This window comes from Zingiber officinale, chromosome 3B (assembly GCF_018446385.1).
Source record: "Zingiber officinale cultivar Zhangliang chromosome 3B, Zo_v1.1, whole genome shotgun sequence".
Taxonomy (NCBI): domain Eukaryota; kingdom Viridiplantae; phylum Streptophyta; class Magnoliopsida; order Zingiberales; family Zingiberaceae; genus Zingiber; species Zingiber officinale.
In genome coordinates, this window is record NC_055991.1 from 128,347,498 (window position 1) to 128,364,519 (window position 17,022).

General features: G+C 36.7%; 1 protein-coding gene across 1 annotated transcript in view; it reads right to left on the minus strand.

The window, feature by feature from the left end:
- Positions 1-2,380: 2,380 nt before the first annotated feature.
- LOC122055220 overlaps positions 2,381-17,022 on the minus strand; it is a 41,324-nt gene continuing 26,682 nt past the window's right edge. The window contains exons 2-6 of the mRNA XM_042616592.1: positions 6,530-6,625; positions 5,925-5,988; positions 3,607-5,872; positions 3,038-3,137; positions 2,381-2,956 (exon numbers count right to left, since the gene is read on the minus strand). Of these exons, the coding sequence (XP_042472526.1) occupies positions 2,381-2,956; positions 3,038-3,137; positions 3,607-5,872; positions 5,925-5,988; positions 6,530-6,625 (3,102 nt within the window). The remainder of the gene's footprint in view (positions 2,957-3,037; positions 3,138-3,606; positions 5,873-5,924; positions 5,989-6,529; positions 6,626-17,022) is intronic.

Here is a 17,022-nt window from a genome sequence, read left to right on the forward strand (position 1 = left end):
ATCTTGAAAAGGAAGAAGTGCAGGATCGATTGAGACAGGTTTGATTCTAATGTAATATGGTTCAAATGGGTAAATAAACATTACAAAGAAAATATAATTGTATGTACTTCTCTATCATTTGGAGTTGGCCATGCGATTCACAACCCTGCAAATATCATTTGGGTTGTGCACATATTTAGGTTATGAGTTGTGACAAAAAAAAACACAAATACCAAGTTCTCAATTTCCCTTGCATGATAGACTTGAATAAAGTATATAGCATACAAAAGCAAAAGTCAAATAAGAGTTATACAAAAAAAATAATAGATTGTTGATGTATAAAATAAGATGCTACCTCTTTTTTTTGAGTTTCGAGTTGTGTAATTGCCAATCAAAACCTGTGGTTGAGTATTTGCCTCATCGTGAAGTTGAAAATGAGGTTTTCCATCATTTTTACTTTTAAGAGTCATTCCTATCAAAGACAAGTTATATAAGATAAAGAAAACATGAAAAGTCATTATACCAAACTATATCGAAACGTAATATTTTGAAATAAAAAATTTTTAAGTTTCATATATTTTTATATCTAATACCTTGTACATCATTGTGTTCTTGCTTTGAAGCTTCATCGATTTGGTTATTTGATGCACCTTGAATGTTTTGACAATCTGCACAACTATTGTTTGAACAAAATATAAACAACTTGAGTTTTAAATCATAAATAAGAGCGTTCTGACCTTTTTCGCTAGTTACCAAGTTCTCAATTTCCCTTGCATGATAGACTTGAATAAAGTATATATCATATAAAAGAAAAAGTCAAATAAGAGTTATACAAAAAAAAATAATAGGTTGTTGATGTATAAAATAAGATGCTATATATTTTTTTTGAGTTTCGAGTTGTGTAATTGCCAATCAAAACCTGTGGTTGAGTATTTGCCTCATCTTGAAGTTGAAAATGAGGTTTTCCATCATTGTTACTTTTAAGAGTCATTCCTATCAAAGACAAGTTATATAAGATAAATAAAGCAGCACAAGGCAAAAGAAAACAATAGACATAGATAGCATCAATAGTTAACTTTTGATTTTCGAATTAATAGACATAGATAGCATCAAATCCAACCATACAAAAGAAAACAATAAATTGTGTATATATAAAATACGATGTTACTGTAGGATCGAAAAGAATTTAGATATCTCCACAATAGCATGATATTGCCCACTTTGGGCCTAGACCCTCATGACTTTGCTCTTGGGCTTTCCCCAAAAGGTCTCATGCCAATGGAGATATCTTTTCTCTTATAAACCCATGATCTTTCCCATGTGTTTCCAATATGGGACTATGTTTGCAACCTTGCAACCCCAACAATCCCCCCCTCAAACAAAGGACCATAGGCTTCCCACGTCCGATTCTCGACCCACCAGGTCTTCCTGCCCCTCGATCCACCCGACCTACTAGGACTTCCTTGACTAGTCGCAACTAGGACTTCCTGCCTGGTGTCTGGTCCTCTTGATCCGAACATAGGAGCTCCCACTTTCTTTGTTCGAGATCAATATTGTACCCACATGGCTCAATCAGACCATAGCTCTTGTGCACAGTCGACGGTTAAACCTTCTGATAGTTCGGGCTCTGATACCAATTGTAGGATCGAAAAGAATTTAGATATCTCCACAATAGCATGATATTATCCACTTTGGGCCTAGACCCTCATGGCTTTGCTCTTGGGCTTTCCCCAAAAGGCCTCATGCCAATGGAGATATCTTTTCTCTTATAAACCCATGATCTTTCCCATGTGTTTCTAATATGGGACTATGTTTGCAATCTTGCAACCCCAACAGTTACCTCTTTCTTTTGAGTTTTGAGTTGCGTGATTGCCAATCAAAATATGTGGTTGAGTATTTGCCCTATCTTGAAGTTGGAAATGAGGTTTTCCGATATTTTTACTTTTAAGAGTCAATCCTATCAAAGGCAAGTTATATAGGATAAATAAAGCATGAAATAATCATAATTATAAGTAAGAATGTTCTAACCGATGTTTGATTTTCGAGCTGCGTGATTGGCAATCATAATTCTAGATTGTGTATTTGCCTTGTCTTGATGTTGAAAATGAGGTTTTCCAATAGTTTTACCATCACAAGTCATTCCTATCAAGAGCAAATGTTACAATTTATAGATAAAAAGAAAGTTAATTATATATCCTTTGATATGATAAATAAAAGGTCCATAGTGAACACTGAAAATAACATATGTATGGCAAATCCACTCTCCTACTATCACTTTATATTATATTAATTAAACATAAAAATTACACATGCTAGACAAAATCTCATCATAAACAGAATTTCATCATGTATCAACATCAATTTCAACTCCTGTAGCATCATCCCGAACCCAAACGATTTCTTAATGATCATTGTGGTCTTCAGGATTACCAATACAACTTTGAAGGTATGTATCAACATCTGCCATAGGTTGCATTTTATAATGTCCTCGTGCATCAGTGGTGATAATTACATGCCAATTACAATCAACTGGATCTTCCACATAAAAAACTTGCATGGCTTGGGATGCTAAAATATAAGGCTCATTATGGCGCTTCACATTTGTAAAATTGGCCAACATAAAACCATCCTCGTCTAGTTTTAGTCGTTTGCCTTTGGAGACCCAATCACATTCAAATAAAATAACTTTTCGACCTCCCTCGTAATCTAACTCAATCACATTTTGCAAAATTCCATAATAATCAAGTTCACTTGATATTGGATTCTGATCTCTAATACTCGAATAACTTGAAGTAGTAGCCCGAACAATTACACCACAATTCTGAGTTTTTCTCTTGCGTTCTACTTCTTTTGTATGAAACCTAAATCCATTGGAAATGAATTTTTCATATCGTATCCCTATGAAATTCGGGCCTCTGGCAAGTGATTTCAGATGATTTGATATTGGTTCATCTTGTGAAAGATTTGTATCTTCGATCTAGTACACAAGAAAAAATTGATAAAATATGTATAAAAATCATAATATATAACTTTAATGACAATTACAACGTAAACTTACATGTTTTGCAAACCAAGATGCAAAAGACTCACTATGCATACGTTCAATTTGGTGAGGTGGAAGACCAGAATGACTAAGATTCAAAATCTGACGGTGTTCACTGCAAATTAAGAATGATGATATGATAAACATCGATGATTATATATTTAACACGATGAAATATATAATAACATACTCTATATAAGATTGTACGCGATGACAGTTGAATAGCACATATTGATGTGCCTTCTTTAATGTCTCATCATCAAACTTAGTTGCAATGGTCTTTCCAAGTGCATAACCAGAGGTTGTAAATACGTCCAATGCATATGTTGAGTCGATAGTTGTATCATCATTTCTCAATGATTGATTGAATCTTGTCTCTACATAATCAGCTAAATATAAGGAACAGAATGTCAAACATTCCTTAGCCAAATACCCCTCAGCAATGGATCCTTCTGGCCGACTTCTGTTTCGGACATATGACTTCAATGTTCCCAAGTACCTTATATCAAAAATATATTTTTTTTATTATTTAGTGAAAATAATAATTTAAATAAAATAATATCATTAAGAAAATTGTCTATTACCTTTCAATTGGATACATCCAACGATAGTAAACTGGTCCAGCAAGTTGTACTTCAATAGCCAAATGTACAGTCAAATGAATCATTATGTCAAAAAATGAGGGAGGAAAAATTTTCTCCAGTTGACAGAGAATCACCACAATATCTTTCCTCATACGAACGACATCAGTAGGAGAAATTACTTTACAACATAGCTCTCTGAAATACCTACACAATCTAATCAAAGGATTCCGAACTGATTTAGACAAAGTTTTACGTAGTGCTACCGGCAACAACTGTTGCATCAAAATATGGTTATCATGACTTTTTAGACCAATTAATTTTGCTGGTTTCATTTGAACACATCGTGAAATGTTAGATGCATAGCCATCTGGAACTTTAACTTTTTTCAAAACCTTGCAAAATGTACTCTTCTCTTTTTTCCCCATTGAATAACATGCTGGAGGCAAGTAAACTCTACCCGATCCCTTCTCAATAGGATGAAGTGCTGATCTTATCCCAATTTCTTGCAAATCAAGACGTGATTTAATATTATCTTTCGTTTTCCCTTCCATATTTAGCAATGTCCCACAAATTGATTCACACACATTCTTTTCAATATGCATAAGATCAAGATTGTGACGTATCACATTATTTTTCCAATATGGTAAATTGAAGAAAATACTCATCTTTTTCCAATTGAATGGTAGTTCTTGATTATCATCAACTGTTTTTCCAAATTTAAATTTAAAAATTTTCAACTCATTTATTACTATGTCTCCTGTAAGTATTGGTGGTGGTCTTCTATACTCTTCTGTTCCATCGAAATGTTGAGCATCTTTGCGAAACTCATGATCACTGTTCAAAAATTTGCGGTGAACTATATAGCAATATTTTTTACCATTTTTTAACCACCGTGAATGTGTAAATTTGTGGCACACTGGGCATGCAAATTTACCTTTGGTGCTCCATCCAGATAGGGTTGCATATCCAGGAAAATCACTTATCGTCCATAGTAATGCGACATGCAATTGAAAATTCTGCTTGGTTGATGCATCATATGTCTGTACTCCTACTTCCCACAAATCCTTCAAATCTGCAATAAGAGGCTGCAAGTAAATGTCGATGTTATTTCCAGGAGTAGATGGACCAGGTATTAGCAATGATAACATAAAGTATGGTTGTTTCATACACATCCATGGTGGAAGATTATAAGTCACTAAAATGACTGGCCACGTACTATGCACCATACTCATATTTTTAAATGGATTAAACCCATCTGAAGCTAATCCTAGCCTTATGTTTCGGGGATCCTTCGCAAATTCTGGGTGGTTATGGTCAAACGTTTGCCAAGCTGGGGAATCAGCTGGGTGTCGCATGTAACTGTCTTTTGTGCGAGATTCAGAATGCCATCTCATATGGACTGCCGTTTTGCAGGACATGAACAAACGTTGTAACCTAGGCTTTATTGGAAAATACCATAAAACCTTACATGCAACTTTACTCTTGTCACCAATAGGATCATCTTCGGATGTTTCCCATCTGGGCTCATTGCATGTTTTGCATCGAACTTTATCTTTATCCAATCTCCAGTATAAAGTGCAATCATTAGGGCAAGCATCGATCTTTTCATAACCAAGTCCTAATTTCTTCATCAATTTCTCTGCTTCATAGTATGACTTTGGTAAATCTTTCATGGCATTAGGAAATGCTTCTCTCAACAAATCCAAAAGCATATTGAAGATTTTATTGGCCATTTTCCCAAGACATTTTAAGTGAAGCAAGCGAATGATGAATGCAAGTTTTGAGAATTTCTTGCATCCAGGATATAACTCTTTCTGTGCATCATCAATTAATTTATAGAATGTCTCGACCTCTCCAATTGGAATATCTGTATCCTTTTCAAATCCTGCTGTATTAATTGTACTACCATCGTGTTGTTGGACCCCAAAAGCCTCGTGAACTAGTCCCTCCATGTCATCTACATCATCATGAGACGGAACCGAACTAGATATTGAATATGCACTACAAGATATCTCTCCATGAGCCACCCAGTGAGTATAACCTTTGATAAATCCGTCAACCATCAAATGCTCATAAGCATCCTCTTTTGAAACACATATGCCAATCTTACATCTTGCACAAGGACATGCAATCATTCCATTAATGTTTGCATTAGAAAATGCAAAATCTAGAAAATTCTCAAGTCCTTTTCTGTATTCCTCATTTTGTCTTGGTAAAAACATCCAACCTTTATCCATCACAATTCCAGTAAAAAGATGTACTAAAACTAGTTCAACAAAAAAAATAGATTCAGTCAAAAACTCGAAAAACTCAATAACCAACATAGAAACTAAAAAATCTATCTATGAACAACTTAAAAACACTGAATATGTCATATATATGCTGCAAACATATGATTAAATAGATTCAGTCAGTGTGATAAACATGATAAGTCAATAAGATAACATGATTTCAATATCTCAACATATGTACATTTAGTTATAGTTCTAGAAAATATAGAAAAACCCACTATCTCTTCCTACAAGCTAAATTTAATTTTTTTAATTCATGATAGTACCAAATATTTTTATACTTATTATTAATTAAGCAGATGTGAATAAAAGATAGAAACAAAATGTACCAAAAAGACAAGGTTTTCTATGTAGTTAGAATGATGGGTCTAGGGGTATTATAGTTTATGTGTTCATCTTAATATGGTTGGTGCAGGTACTGGTACATTCAGGAAAGTTGTGCTACACATAGATGAGATAGGATAAGCACTAAAAAAATATGCAGTACATTTTTTACTCGTACGTGCCAGCATACACATATCACAATTAAAAATTACAAATAACATCAAATAATAAATAACAATTACATACAGTGATTACCATACTTGCTTCAAAAAGTAGACACAACATAAGAAAAAACTTTAGAAGCTCACTTGGGAAACTGCTATTGTATTGCTGCTAGTGACCTTTTGTGCCAATAAACATTTAAGTAAAATCCACTCCTTCAATTGATTATCAGCTTCACTCTCCTGGAAAAGCAATTTCAGATGTTGAAATGATTCATCCCATGAATTTTGTAGCCTAGATATTTTACTAACTAATGTCTTCTTATAAATATCACTAATCCTTCTCAGCTCAACAATACAATAGAAATAACAAAGAAATCAAGTTAACGAAAGAAGAGAAGAGAGGTAGATAGGTTGAAATCAACCTAAAAACTTCCTTCAAACTGAATGTATCAAAGCAAGATGTGGTTTTACAGAAATTAATAGAAATCACCTGAAATCAACAACAAAACAACTCTTTACCACCAAAAATCACAATAAGAAACAAGAAAATCTTCAAAAAGAAACAAGAATAACTTCATAAAAAATAAAAACAGAAACAAGAAAATCTTGAAATCACCTCTCTTCACAAAATCTTGAAACAACTCTTTACTTTTAAACAACCTCTTTAAAAGTAATTGATAGAAATCACTTGAAATCAACAACAAAATAGCCTCTTTACCACCAAAAAACATAGTAAGAAACAAGAAAATCTTTAAAAGAAACAACAAATTCTTCAAAAGAAACAGAGCACATAATTACTTAGCTTGCAACCTAGGGCTTCGGATCATGAAAAGAGGAAAAAATCGAACCTTGGCGTCACAAACGAAGGGGAAGATGGCAGGGCAGACGACGCACAGCCACTTGCAACCTAGGGCTCAACCTAGGGCTTCTGATCACGAGACGCTAGAAGAGGAAAGAAGAAGGCCTCGGTGTGGCAAACGATGGAGCGGATGGCGGGGAAGACGACAAGGTAGATGGCGCACAAGGATGTCGAGGGTTGGGGGAGGATCGGGTAGAGACGGCGAGGGTTGGGGGTGGATCGCGTAGAGACGCCTAGCGCTGGGGGAGGATCGCGTAGAGAAGAGCGACGGGAATTGGAGAAAAGTGACGGGAATTAGGGATATAATTAATACGATTCGGGCGGGTGTAAATTTTATCGGAGGGAGTGAGGAAAAAAATTGGCGCGCGGTAAGAAAACTTACATGACATTCATTAATAGTGTCACAATAATATACCTAATTAGATTTTAATTTTATTAATTTTTTTATTTTTAGTCAATGTCATGATATATATAAATCAACTACACTTTTAAATAAATGTCATGAAGAAAGTGTCAGGAAAGCCAATAATTCTTGTAGTGACCATTCACTTAGTGGTCTCACTCTATCAAGAATAACAATGTCATTCCCGTCATATAGGAGGGATAGATCCCATCTAGCATCACTCATATCCCTCTGCATAATTTGTTATATATCCAGTAATCGCCTTTATAATCCACCCAGTTACGGGTGACATTTGACGAAGTCAAAGTATGCAACTCCTTATGTAGGGAACCATGGTGACTTCATGTCTAAGGACTAATAGTCATACTAATAGCCACATGAGAAAGTATATGACACTCATATAATGATCCATGATACTTTCTCATGGCGGGTCATTCAGTATACATTCTCCAATGCATACCCATGTGTCAACTTGATATCTCTATATCCATGGCTTGTGAGATCAAGTCATCGAGTTGACCTACATGCTAGTCTTATTGCATTAACATTGTCCCTGAATGTTAATACTCGACTAGGAATGATTAAGAGTAGTGTTCCCTATATGATCATCTCACTATCGATTCAACCAATCGATTGATATAGGTAAGAACCTTCTACTCAAGGACGCTATTATACTTAATTTATTTGGCACCAATACAAGTAAGCATAATAACAAAAAACAAATGTCTTTATAAATATAAGAATATGATACAATGAGTCCATACAACAATCATCAAATGAAATTGGCTCTAGAGCTCTAACTAACACATAACATATAGCATATCATAGGGAGTCATTATCATGTATAGTTGGAATTTTGAACTTCCTACAACCCTAATCTATGTCTTGGCCGAATCTTACCAAGGTCATGGTCTTAGTTTTCTTAGGCACTTTAAACAAAGAAGGCATCATACTAGCATCACATGGTACCTATCATAATATGGAAGACCTTTAGCAACATAAAAGGACTTCTAACCCTAGTTTTCTTGGTTTGACCGAAACCTACATAAGGCATGATCCTAGGTTTAAGCCATTTTAAGCATGGAGAGTATTAAGCTAATATCTCATAAATTTCTTAGCATAACATGTGAGACACTTAGCATAACTATGGACATGCCTTGTAGCATACCACCCTAGATTATGGACAATATAGGGCCAATATGTATATTAACTGTACCCCTATTATCAGGAATTACAATTACAGATACACATGCATGTATCATATTACCCCTCATATTATGTATGCGTGTATGGTCACATTAATAATAAGTGTAATCATTTTTTATTCCCATTATGGTATTGGTACCCGTATAGTTATCAGTTGTAGGATTATAACATAATATATCCTGTAATATTAAACATGATAGTGATCCCACAGATGATTAGTGATGGCGAATTCCACGGTAAAATAACACATAAGTTAATTGCACCTCCACTGTAATTCCACGGTAAATATTTCATGTCATACCATGATGAGACTGTAATGGCATATGATGGGGTACTATATGGGTATAGTAAATTGTATACTATATCCATGAGTTATGGTCACAGTGGAATAATACTATATCCACGAGTATTGACATGACTGTAATTTTTTATCCGTTTATAGTACATGCTCATAGTATCACCCAGATCCCCATTTACTGGTAAAATGAAATCCGTTTTACCATAGTATCAATTTTAGGGACCTCTAAACTACTAGGTGACGGCCCTAGTACAGAATATTAAATTGATAATGTCCAATAACCAAGAGTGAACATTACACTGTTTTCATAGTTAATATTGGTCTAACCTTATAACTATTTTTAATGTTATAATTATTTTTAGAGACGGCCCTGCCTGATATGACCATAGCTTATTGTATTAGTGATTAGCTTATCACATTACATGCTATTGTACATAAGCTAAGTCATTGTGTTGTCTAATATTTGTATGTCACATTACATGACCATATAGTGGTTATGATAAAAAATACAACATATAGTTGGTGCCTAAAATTTTGAAGGGCCTAACGGGTCACATATTGCTAGGCTAAAAATATACAATCGGTATATTGATAAGAACCATTATCCTATTAGGAGATTAATAGGGGATGATGATTTATGCATAAATGATAACCTTAGTCACGTTAGGGACCCTTTAGGTGATCCCATTTTATTAACCTATCATATGGGACCCCTAAACATATATATGATGCAAGTTGCTCCCTATAGCATAAATTATACCCATATATGTCCCATAACATTATCTTGAGGTTAATGTTAGTCACCATAAGGGGCCTAATGATTGGCAATATTTCCATGCGTCTAATATTGCCTTGATACAATTAACCTTGTGATAATGAAAGATTCGTTAATGTCATATATAATATAATTAGCTCATATTAGGGTATTTACCCTAATGCACATGATTGAGTTATTATGCACCCTGTGTTATTTGATAATTAATATATGCTTATGCATGGACCTGACAGTAACCTACTGTTTTTCTGTTAGTCACTCAATTAATGTTATACTATCTTGAAACTTTATTCATAATTATTAAATGTCAATTCAATGATCAATTTTTAGCAACATATGGGTATTTTACCCGGCGATTGAACGAGGGTGCATGATATGGTGGGCCTAATGGTACTCTTCATGATTAACTTATAAACCCTTATGTGCTAACAAAAGGGGAAAAGTAAGGAAGTTCAATACCCATTTCATCATATAATAGATCTGCAGAGGTCAAGGGGTTGGGTGTATCCGGAAAACCTTAAATATGTCATGCGTGTTTTCTCGCGTTCTATAGCTTTCCACCTTTTCATCTGTCCCTCTTTTACTTTTGTAGACCCATTTACATCCAACGATTTTTACACCGTTTGGTGGTTCTACAAGCTCCCAGACCTGATTAAAATACATAGATTCTATTTCAGCGTTTATTGCAGTTTGCCAAGATGCTGCATCTTTATCTTGGAGTGCTTCATTATATGTCTAGGAATCAGGTTCATGTTCACCAGGGATCAAGTCTGAAGACTCTCCCAAAAACATGAATCAATCAGGTTGTCAAACAATCCTCCCACTACAATGAGGCAATACATGTAATTAGACCTGACCACGGTTCGGAACCGACGGTTCGACGGTTCGGAACCGACGGTTCGACGGTTCGGAACCGCCGGTTCGACGGTTCCAGGCAGGTCGACCCTTAACCTTAACCGCCCAAGACGGTTACGGTTCACGGTTCAGAACCGCCGGTTCACGGTTCGTCACGGTTCAAGATTAATATGTTAAAAAAAATTAAAAATTAAAAATTAAACATTAAACATTAAAAATTAGAAATTAAAATTTATTAAAAAAAGGGCTTGCACTTATTTAAGTTGCCTACGTATCCCTTTAGGGGAATCAAAGCCCACGTAGTTCTTTTACATTTTTATCCTTTTACATTTTCATTCACTTCCATTTCCTGTTCCTGTCGTATTTGTTCCTTCAGTATCAAAATCTTCAACTTCGTCATCTGAAAGTTGCATTCCTTGGATTCTTTTCTCCGCTCTGGTCCAATCGTCCAGTAATGCTTGGGCTTCCAATGAGTCAGGAGACAAAGTTGATCGTCGTTCATCTAATATGTTGCCGCCGGCACTGAACGTCTGCTCCACAGCAACAGTTGACACTGGACAAGCTAAAATTTCTTTTGCGATCACGGAGAGAACGGGAAAGCTTTGAGCCTTCTGTGACCACCACTTTAAGATATCGAAGTTTTCGCTATCTGCTTCATTAAAATCAAAAGAAGTCGTAAAATAATTCTCAAGTTCCTGTGTGGAACTTGAGGATCCCCGTGGACGTTTTGTCCGTTCTTTTAATAAGAGTTGTGCTTTTGTAAGTTTTAAATTACTACTAGTAGTTTGTTGAATTTCAGAAATATTAATTTGTGTTCCATATTTTGCATAATATTGATTATAAATATCATATAAATAAATTCTAACATTATATATAATATTAACTGGATCAGGGGAAGAAGAATCTTTAATTGGAATTAAAGCGTCATAATATAAAGTTAACATTTCTTGTAAAACTTCTAATTTAAATCTAGGATCTAAAGCAAATGCAATTAAATAAATTTCAGGAATTAAATAAAATATTTTTCCCATTTAGTTTTCATAGCTAAGATGCAAGGAGATAAAGATTCATTATTAATATGTTCATTTAAAACTAATACTATATTAGAAAAATTTTCTAAAACTAATTGAGCGGGATAATAAACACCGGAAAGTTGTTGGTTGCATCATTAAATACTTTTAAAATTTCACAAATACTACTACAAATATTCCATTGTTGTGAAAATAAATATATATTAGCATTAGTGTTTTGTGCAAAAATGAACATAATAATTCTTTATATTGAAATGAATCTTGTAATAATTGGTATGTTGAATTCCAACGTGTTGGTACATCACGTGGAAATTTTTAGGTCTCATTCCATTAATTTTACAAAACCTACCCCATTGTTTCATTATAGATGGATGAGACCATAAATAAGAAATTGCAATTCTAATTGGTTTAATATAACTTTCTAAAATTTTTAAACCATCTTGAACACATAAATTTAAAACATGGCATACACAACGAATATGAAAAATAAACCTCCAATAATAGGTTGACAAACAAATTTTAGATCATCTATACAAGCGGTATTAGAACTAGCATTATCTAATGATATTGAAAATATTTTATGAGTTAAACCATATTCTTCTAAAATTAAACATAATAATTGTGCGATATTATGAGCATTATGTGATTCATCAAAAACTCTATAAGCTAATAATCTTTTTTGGAGATTCCAAGAGTTATCGATCCAATGGCAAGTCACACCCATATACGAATGTGTTTGCCAATGATCACTCCAAATATCGGAACATAAAGAAACTTTATTATCTAATTTACTAAATTCATCAATTAAATTTTTTTTCCTTGTTTTACTAATTTTTTAATTGTACGAGTAAGTGTAGTCCTAGGAACACGCTTAGCACATGGATTAAGAGATTCTTTACAAAAATCTTCAAATGTGCATTTAGATCCAAAACTAAAAGAAAGATGTTCTACGAAAACAAATTTAGCTAATGATTCTCTTAATTTATTATCCGAATATAAAAATAAACCGGAATCGGTACTACCGCTAGTTGAAGAAAATCTTGATAATTGTGTTTGAGAACGGTCGAGTCCATATTCCGTCGGGTGCTTCGTTTCTACATGTCGTTTCAACGACCCATAGCCGCCGCCGGCTTGGAATTTGTAGGAAGCATTGCAGTGCTTACATTTTGCACGCATTTCTCCCGACGGAAGAGTGACCTTCTCAAAATGTTTAGTAAAAATAGAAGACTTTAGAGGAGGAAGTTCCCGAACCTTAGAAGTAATTGCATCGGTACTTCCTTGTGTGTCGGGTGTCGGATTCGGAAGATGCTCGATCTCATCATCGGTGGATTGAATGTTGGGGTCCTCCTCCCGCGGATTCATTATTTGCTTTCCCTTCCGAGCTCGAGATGATGCACCTCCGCGGCCTCCTTCCATTGTAATTGAAAACGAAAGCGTGTAGAGATTAGAGAATACGAAAATGAGATTAAGAGTAGAGAAGATGTGTGTGAAAAATGATGAAATAAGCTCTCTATTTATAGAGTTTTGATAGTAACGGACACTAAATCATAGCCATTGATCAAAAAACGGTCAAATGATCCTAACCGTTGAAAAAATACCTACTCCCACTGCTATTAACCGCCGGTTAACCGGCGGTTCCAACGGCTATGAACCGCCGGTTAACCGGCGGTTCAAGCCGTTTAAAAAAAAAAAAAAAAATTTGCGGCTGAACAGCCGGTTCAACCCGCCGGTTTTACATCCAATGAACCGGAACCGGCCCGGCAACTTGCCGGGCCGGTTCCGGTTCGACCCGGCGAACCGGGTCAACGGGCAACCGGCCCGTTGACCCGGTTACGGGCCCGGGCCGGGTCCGGGCCAGACCCGGCCCGGGGTCGGGTCTACTTGTAATTGTGTATCATTCGTGACACGTATTGCAGTTTCTTGTGGTATCTCATCTTGTACCGTTGGTACTAAATTAGACATATCCTCTTTTATTTTCTCAAGAACAATTTTACTGATGGGCTTGTGGTTTATTACATAGTCTCCTTCTAAAAATCAGGCATTGGTGCTAGCAATGACCTTCTAATCTTTAGGACTATAATATAAACCACCTTTCGTTCCTTTAGGATAACCCACAAACAAGCGTACTTCTCTACGTGATTTCAACTTATCAGCATCTCCCTTCAGCACATGTGCTGGACTACCCCAAATCCGAATGTGTCTTAGACTAGGCTTCGCCCATTCCACAATTCTGTGGGAGTAGAAAGTACTGACTTAGAAGGTACCAAATTTAGAATGTACGTCGCCGTTTCCAGAGCATATCCCCAAAACGAATTTGGTAATTTAGAATAACTCATCATCGATCTAACCATTTCCATAAGAGTTCTATTTCTTCGTTCCGCCACACCATTCTGCTGGGGTGTACTAGGTGCAGACAGTTGGGATTAAATCCCGGCCTCTGATAAGTAATTCCTAAATTCTTCTAAGAGGTACTCTCTGTTGGAACCCCAAGGTTGTTTTGGTGTGATCAACAAGTTAAGTTAGGTCCTGTGTGTTTCTAACCTTGTGTCTAAGTGTGCAGGAGCTTAGGAACACAGGTAGTTGAGCGGAAGACGCAGCTAGCGAGAAGGACGACAGTCCGAGGGATGAGGTGCTGCGGAAGAGTACCCCAGTGGACGAGAAGGAAGCATGCGGTGGTTCCGAGGGACGAAAGCCGGAGCGGAAGATTGCTCGGGGAGCAAGAGACGCAACTAGCGAGAAGGACGGCACGCGGTGCGTCTGAGGGACGAAGACTGCGGATGAGTACGCCGGCGGACGAGAAGGAAACACGCGACGATTCTGAGGGACGAGAAGCCGGAGGGAAGCCCGCTCGAGAAGACCGGAAGTTGGGTTCGGGTGAGCCCTTTTCCGGATGGCAGAGATCACCCAAGTGAGCGGATCCGGAGGAGAAGAACCGGACCGAGGCGGGACTGAACCAGAGAAGAGGTCCCGGACCAAAAAGTCAACGGCTGTTGACTTTGGGCTCAGGGGCGCCCGGAGTAGTTCGGGGCGCCCGGACCTTGATTTTGACCAAGATCACGATTTACGCGATCTGAACGTTGGGGGATAAAGTTTTATCCCCCCAGGGCGCCCGGAACCCTTCCAGGCGCCCCGACCAAGGTTATAAATATAGCCTTGGTCCAGAAGCTTTTCATCAACTCAGTAATTAACATTCCAAACACTTGTGCGCTCACTGTTCTAGTTTAGTTTCTATTTTTGTGCTTTCATCGGTGTAAGAGGCTTCTCCGCCTGAAGGAGTTTTTAGTGCGATCATTTTCCTTGGATTAACAACCTCCCCGGTTGTAACCAAGTCAAACACGGTGCCTCGTTTCTTTCTTGTATTTCTGCTTAGCTAATTTTATACAAGTGTTAGTTTAAGAGTTCGAGAAGGGTTGCTTTTGTTTTTTGTTTACAGGGCTATTCAACCCCCCCTTCTAGTCGGCCCAACGGTCCTACAAGTGGTATCAGAGCCAAGGCGCTTCAGGAGGACTAACCGCCGAACGAAGCAACGAGATGGCCGGACCAAGCATTCACCCGCCGAAATTTGAAGGGGATTTTGTCACTTGGAAAAAACATATGCAGGTATTTCTTACAACAGATATTGAATTATTTTTAACAATGAAACTTGGCTTTCAAGCTCCAGAGGACAAGGAAATAGATAAATGGACAAAAAAGGAGCAGGCCGACTTCGTGGCGAACGGTAAAGCAGAGTACCATCTGCTAAGCGTTCTTCCACCTCAAGAAGTCAACAGGATAGGTAAATACAACTCTCCAAAGGAACTTTGGGAGAAGTTCCTCGAGCTGCACGAAGGAACATCCGAAGCCAAGCTCGCCAGAAGAGATCTGCTTCGCAATCAGCTCACCAACCTGCAACTTGGGGAAGACGAGTCAGTCGCGCATCTGCACTCGAGAATAAAAGAAATTATCATCGGACTTTCGAATCTCGGAGAAAAGGTAAGTAGTCGAGATTCTCTCAGGTACGCTTTAAATTCCTTTCCTAGAAATACCAAATGGGCATCATTAGTAGATGCATTTTACATTTCTAAAGATTTAGAAAAGATTTCATTAGAAGAATTCTTTTCAACATTTGAAGTGCATGAGTCAAGATGTGCAGGAATGAAGGAGCCTAAAAACAACGTCGCCCTCAAAGCCTCGAGAGACGAACCAGAATTGGAATCCTCTCTCGACGATGAGGAAATGGTAATGATGGTAAGAAGATTCAAGAAACTTTGTAAATCCAGATCTACTAACCATCCGCAGGGAATGAGGAAAAGAACAATCCGCTGCTACCACTGCGACGAAGAAGGGCACGTCAAGGACAACTACCCCAAGCTGAAGAACAAGGACAAGGAGAAGGGTAAGAAGCCTATCCAAAAGTGAAAGGCCCTAAAGGCGACGTGGGACGATACATCGTCCGAATCGGAAGTCGAAGCTTTGTCCGGACTCGCACTGATGGCAAGCCATCAAGACGACGACTGCGATTCAAGCTCTTCCGAAATGAACATCGAGAGCATCGATGAAGGGGGAGACACGTCGGAAGAAAGCAGCAGCTCAGGGGGAGAAACAGACAACGAGATCGACAAGGTAAGTCAGGTACGATCTCTTCCTCCCGATAAAATGTTTAAGTTTTTTAAACTTTTAACAAAAGATTGCTGCAAATTAGAAAGTGAAAATAAAAATTTAAAAATAATTCTAGCTAAGTCTTGTCCCTTAGAAGAATTAGATAAATTAAAACTAGCAAATGAAAAATTGAAACTTGAAAATGATGATTTGAAAATTCAAGTAGATAACTTGAAAAACCATGCATGTTCATCTAAAACCAATGTTAGAAGATTTAATAATTTAAATTGGTACTTTAAATATCACCCTGGATAAATTAGGAACATTTCAAGAAAATATGTTCCTAAAAACTTTTTAGTTAATCTAGTAGGTTGGAACCTATATTGGGTTCCTAAATTATGCTTAAACTAAATTTTAAAATTAAAATTAGCGCTTTAAGTGAGAAAATTAAACAAAGAATTTCTTTATGAGGCTTTGTCAAGGAAGTGGTTGTTGCTCTAATAACCAAGAAGGCCTAGTGCCTCGCCACGACCTGGAAGCCAAAATATTGAAATAAATGTTTAATTAACTTACTAATGAAGCATTAATACAAGAATTAATTACTGCTTTAAAAAGGGTTATTCAAAATATTT